Source organism: Netta rufina, assembly GCF_964035555.1.
Source record: "Netta rufina genome assembly, chromosome: 1".
Classification (NCBI taxonomy): Eukaryota; Metazoa; Chordata; class Aves; order Anseriformes; family Anatidae; genus Netta; species Netta rufina.
Window position 1 is genome coordinate 76,761,832 of NC_140123.1, and position 6,000 is coordinate 76,767,831.

At 38.8% G+C, this 6,000-nt stretch overlaps 1 protein-coding gene across 2 annotated transcripts in view; it reads left to right on the top strand.

Moving 5' to 3' along the window:
* Window positions 1-5,785, top strand: part of CLCN4 (chloride voltage-gated channel 4) — a gene marked incomplete at both ends in the record, with an annotated part of 29,254 nt that extends 23,469 nt beyond the window's left edge. For both annotated transcript variants that reach the window (XM_084305141.1, XM_084305142.1), the window contains 2 exons: window positions 3,949-4,165; window positions 5,695-5,785. In XM_084305141.1, the coding sequence (XP_084161267.1) occupies window positions 3,949-4,165; window positions 5,695-5,785 (308 nt within the window). The remainder of the gene's footprint in view (window positions 1-3,948; window positions 4,166-5,694) is intronic.
* Between the last annotated feature and the right edge of the window lie 215 nt (window positions 5,786-6,000).

Here is a 6,000-nt window from a genome sequence, read left to right on the forward strand (position 1 = left end):
GCTGCAATGCCCTCTTTAAACAACCAGTTTTGTCTGAGGGCTAATCTTTCTTTGGTAGTAACAAAAGGTGTACATCCAATCTAGGATAGTAAGTATGTGCCTGTAGTTTCACCAAAAGCATAAATGCTAAGAGTTTATGCCATTTATGAAATAGTTTGTATTTTATCCTACTTTTGCTAATAATTTTCAAATGTCTTCTGCAATCCCCTGTGAGAAGTAAAAAACCTTAATTAAATGTTTTTGGCCTGCCCCATGTCTGGCTTTTACAGTGTGCATGCCATGTCAGGGCTGTAACACTTGCTGCCATCCTAACTTTATAGCCTTCTGCGTCTCCCTTGCAGAGAGGTATGTCAGTGAGAAAACTGCATGGAGTGAAGGTGCAAAGCCCTCACTTCAAAACCAGAAAGATCTGACACAGTCTGAAGTGAGTCATAAGTTTGAGCAGCTGAATCTTTTGATTCAGGTCATAAATGGCAACATAAATTCAACATGGTTGAATAGGCTTGCTAGGAGATATGTGAAAATGCCCAGCTATGCACAATAACAAAGAAATTAATTAAGAATAAACTCAGTGAACATTTTAGATCAAAATGCTTTCCTGTTTGAAAACTGTTTCTCTGACATCCACGTATTCCAGAAGAAAAGGTACTGTGTCCTGACCTGATCTAATTAAGAGTATCTTTAATAGGATCAGAGACAGAACTGAGATTTAAAACCAAAATCTTATCTTCATAGATAAGTTTTCCTAAGAGGCTTAGCTGTAAGGGACCTTTGGTAATGGTCTTTCTCTTGTGCTGGACATGACTGCTCCCTGATTTCATTCTGGGCCAACTCTGTGATACAACAGTTAATCTTTCCAGTACTTCATAATTTTAGGTGAGTATGGTTTGTGTCTTTGTGACTTAAAATCTAGATTTGGTATCACTTTTCTAAGAGACATGGTATATGATTCCAGTACAGGGCAGAGCAAAACACTGGTTTTGTACCAAGCTAGCAATTTTTTGATAGTTAATCCTTCACTGAAGGGTAAAGTTGCTTTGCATTTATTGCAGGAGTCGTTTCTGCTCTTGGGTAATAAATAATGACAGAGTATGTGTTGTATGACAGAGAATGTGTTGTGAACTTCCACCTCAGCTTGCTTCACAGTTGTGTTCATGGAGCCATACCCTAAGTCTCTCTAAACTATAAAATTACTGGCCAGGAGACAGACATCACATGTGGTAAAGCATCTTTTATTCTCCTGTTCGGGTTCTTATCTCCTGTTCAGCCTGACAGCATCCAGAGATACTGGAGTAATCTCTACAACCAGTATAGCCCCATCTGTGCAGCCCTGTAGCCAGAGAATGAGGCCTTTGGAAAATCAGAGTAAGGCTTGCAGATGTATCTCTGCTTTCACTACATAGTGCTCCACAGAATGTATCCTCAGTTTGAACTAGCTTTGGTACCTCTATGCAATGACATGTTGTGACATTATATACAATCATAGAATATTTCTGAGTATATGCTTTCAGCTAAGAAACTTCAGCTTTCTCTTGCTTGATTAAATGTGCATCTGCAGTGTGCAGACCCAGGGAATTCACGGGAGAAATTCCCTCACACAACTGACTTGCTCTAGAAATGTATCCAGTCCCTGTAAAGTGGATGGCAATGCCACTTGTGATTGCTCTGAAGCACCTTCAGGAGGATTGAGTCCTTCTGTTGGTCCTTGTTGAGCAGGCGGGCAAGCAGGTCAGGTGAACTTGGGTGGTCAGAGTCACCCTCTGGGAATATGTGTCTATGTTTAAGATGACTCCTACTTTACAGTCTTACAGTCAGGGAGTATTTGACTCTGTAAAGCTCTTTTTTCATTTGGCTAGCTTCAGAGGTGTTGTACAGAAGGCAGAATCCAGGACACAAACCAGGTAGCCGGCATAATGTGCTTTCCCCAATGTGGAATTGAAAGAGCAACATAGTTAACATAGGCTGTGAACTCCTGAATATGAGAGGCCATTTCACATTTGGGAGAATTAATTCACTCTGTAGCTATGACAAAAGTCTTCTGTATTGATTACTCTGTAGAGCCAGACATCACCATCCACTCCTTCTGTTAAGTTATATCTATTTTCCTTATCCACTGACTGCAAAAATCATCTGTTCTTCCGTTTTACCTTCTCTCTTAACTCCTCCATGCAGTGAGATTGCATATAAAGTCCACCATTTTTATGATGCTACTGAATTTGCTCAAAATTACTACATCATTCAAGTTGCTCCAGAGAGATGTTTGGCTTTGAAGAGTGAAGTCATGGCTTTGGCTAATCACTGTTGTCCAGGGTCATTGCTGCTTTGGGAACAGCAAGTAGTAACTAAAGTGCTTGGGCCTGTTGCTTTGGGTGCAGCTTCAGGAAGGAAATACCTAGCTGTCAAGGGCTTTTATCAAAGGGTGGGACTTACCTTCAGTTTGATTAATGATACCTCTTACTGCAGATCATATATCAAAGAGTTATGCAGGCATGTTCACACTTGAAATTGGATGTATGAATCAAAACAAGATGAGACAAAGTTAGCATCATTCCTATAAATTGCAATAGGACTTGTAATATGTGGAGTGAGAAAGTTGAGAATCATAATATAGTGATACTAGGTTTGAGCCAGCACTGCTCTGGTTCCAGAAATATTACAAGACAATGATCATTACAAGGAAAAAAGTGCAGCTGGAACATGTTGGAAACCATTACTGTCTACACATTACAAGTTGCAGAAGCAAGTTTCTGCATTTTGATTGATGGAAATGAGCTCCAAGAATATATACATATGCTTTGAGTATGTCTGATTTGCTGTGCCTCTCAAGAACAGAAGCAGCCTATATTAATCAAAGATAACAATTCATACCATTTCCAAGAATTTATACAAAAAAAAAAGAAAAAAAGAAAAAAAGAAAAAAAAAAAAAAAAGAAAGAATGAAACCCTCAGAGCCAAACAAAAGATATACTTTTTCTGGGGAAAGACAAGTAGCCTTTCATTTGGAAATCCATCTCAAACGTTGTTCACACCCTGTAGTGATGAATAGAAATGAGGTAAACACTACAGAGAAAATAAACCACTTCTATGCTAAGAATTCTTGTGGGGTGATACTTTAAAGTAAAAGGCTTATACTGATCGTGTAAACTCCAGCTGTAGTGTGCAGTTCACTTCATCGTTTGATCAAAGTATGAATGAAAGCTTTTGACCTTTTGAAAAGGTTCAAATACATACTGTTGAGGAAAATGTATCAAACTCATTTACTGCTATATATTGTTCCTCCTTTTGGTATCTTCTGTTAAGTAGGAAGCTTATTTTTTCTGCCCTTTTAGAGTCTCTCTATATAAACTCTATTTGAGAACTTAAGTGCAAAAGTGCATAATTTTCCCTGCAACCTGGAGAGGTGTGCCATTCTAGAATAACACCCACACTGCTCCCATATTCCTGGGAAGTGATTTAGTCTTTTGCTACTTTTACGTTCATAAATAAATTTGCCATGTTCAGGTTTCATCAGCCCCACTGAGAAATCAGGAAACAAATAGGCTGCTCCAAAGCGACTGGGACCATATACAGGCTGTTGACTCCTCTCCTTCATGTGTGCAATAGAAGTTTCTGTTGTGATTCTCACAATGGAGGAAACATCCTATAACCATTTGAATTTGACAATGATTTGGATTAGTGATGTTAATGAATGCAATGAGCCACGCTTTTATTCAGGAAAACATTATGCCAATCAAGTAAAAGTATGTATTTGTAAAAATGTTGAGCAAACTATATCAGAAGGAAACTCATGTTTTCTCCAAGACCTCAACTCTTAGGACCTCGGTAACTGTCTGACAAAAGGCTACTACTGCCTTTGCTTTCCAAGGGAGGACATAGTTTTTTCATTGTTATTATCAAGCCTGATTAACAGGCCTGACTCACAGTCTGCCTTGATCTTTCTTTATGCAGAGAATGCAAGGCAGCGTCAGGATGGGGTGGTGAGCAATTCCATTGTGTATTTCACTGAGGACCCCCCAGAACTGCCACCCAATAGTCCCCATCCACTGAAGTTGCGGCGTATTCTCAACCTGAGCCCTTTCACCGTCACTGACCACACACCAATGGAGACCGTGGTAGATATCTTCCGGAAACTTGGACTCCGACAGTGTCTTGTCACTCGCAGTGGGTGAGTAGATGCTGAGTCAAGCACGCTTCAAGAATCTTAGATTTTCTTTAGCATTAACAAAAACACTGTTTGTGCATCTAAAGCCAAGTATAGATAGTAACTAATTAATCAGCACCTCTGAGACACTCAGATGAATATTTATATCCTATTTTGTGGGTGGAAAACCGAAGGGAAGTGTGCCCAGTCTCTCTTCAGGGCAGCAAAAGAAATCAGACTCACAACCAAAATGCTCCTACTGGGAGTCATGGTTCATGCTATTCTGCCAAGTCCTTAGTGTATTTTTATTTAAATAAGGTAAAGATAAATACAAAATAATCTGTTGTGACTCCTACTGTATTTTCATTTTCAACAGAAGCAGATCTGGCAAGTAGTATTGTTTGCAAATGATGTGCCTGTTCCTAGACATCCAGCTAGATTGGATACTTATAAAGACTGTGATAAAGATGTCAGTTGAGGAAAATTAATTCATTCTGCTTTCTTTAATGGAAAGTTCAAAGTCATATAAACTGAAAGTCCACGAAAAAGTGTGGGCAAACATGACATTAGAAGAGCATAAAGCTGCATAGTATGCAGTAGAAATAAATCTGGTGGTTCCAATGAGGTTTCCGTTAATTTGGGAGTATTGCTCATCACAGGATCTTGTGGTAAGAAGGAACTTTACAACAGGACCGCAAAAGTAGAGCCATCATTTTCAAATGTGGAAGACTAAAATTTAGTCTTCTGCAAAACCCCTTTTTGTTATTCAAATACATTGCATATAATCTGTTAGTATCAACAGAGTGCACTCAGCATTATAAAAAACAAGTACCATTTCTTGGGACAGACGTGTAGGTTCTGTTTTGAGGTGCTTCAATTTGGAAATTTTCATCTTGAGTTCTTTTAGTTCATTTCACTAAATGAAAGGTGGAATAGCTCTAACAAGGACATAGTTTCAAAATTCAGTGCCTCACTGCCTTCAAGGAATATAAATAAAAACCCTGGAACATTGAGCGTTAAAAAGTTTTTTTACTCTTGGGGCTAGATGACCTATAAGTCTCACATTTTGTGACAGATACAATTCATTTAGTATCATATAAGTGTGAAATTATCACTCAAAGTTGAAGGAAGTGTTATGTCAGAAAGTGAGAGTTTCAGAAAGCCCATGCTTTTGCTTAGTTCGTGTACTATTAAACCCCATGCATGTCCTACATCAGGTCACTGGTGCCTTGGTTTTGTGCTGTGGATCCTCTGCAGCCTGAGCCTAAGGGAATTCATTAGTTTGTCATATGAAATGTCGGTAATTGTAGCTCCTTGCTCAATCATGTTCTCAACAAAAGGAGATAACAACCCAAAATATTTCATTTAATGATCATGGCTGAGGTAGTAAACATACATGAGGTGAGAATGCTTTTTATAAAACAGAATTTCTAGGAAATAGGATGGACAGTGTTAATGGAAGCACTAAAAATGTCCCTGTAGCTAAAGAGGAAAAAAAAAAAAGCATGATAAATGAGATGATTGTTGACCTTTCCTTTCCTTTTCTCCTCTAGGAGGCTGCTGGGTATCATAACTAAAAAGGATGTATTAAGACATATGGCTCAAATGGCAAACCAGGACCCTGAATCTATCATGTTTAACTAGTCTGGTAAAGGATGAAGAAAGTAACCCCAGAGGAATCCCTTCTAGATTAACACAAAGGCTATGTTCAGTGTTTCATTTTGTTTAAAGAGAAAATGTAATGTGTATGAGGAATGGCCTAATATGTCTCCGACAGAGGGAGTGGATGCAGGATGGCACTTATTTAATGAGGAAAGCAGTTTAGAAGCTCTGAGCAGCTGCAGACATCAAGCTGTGTT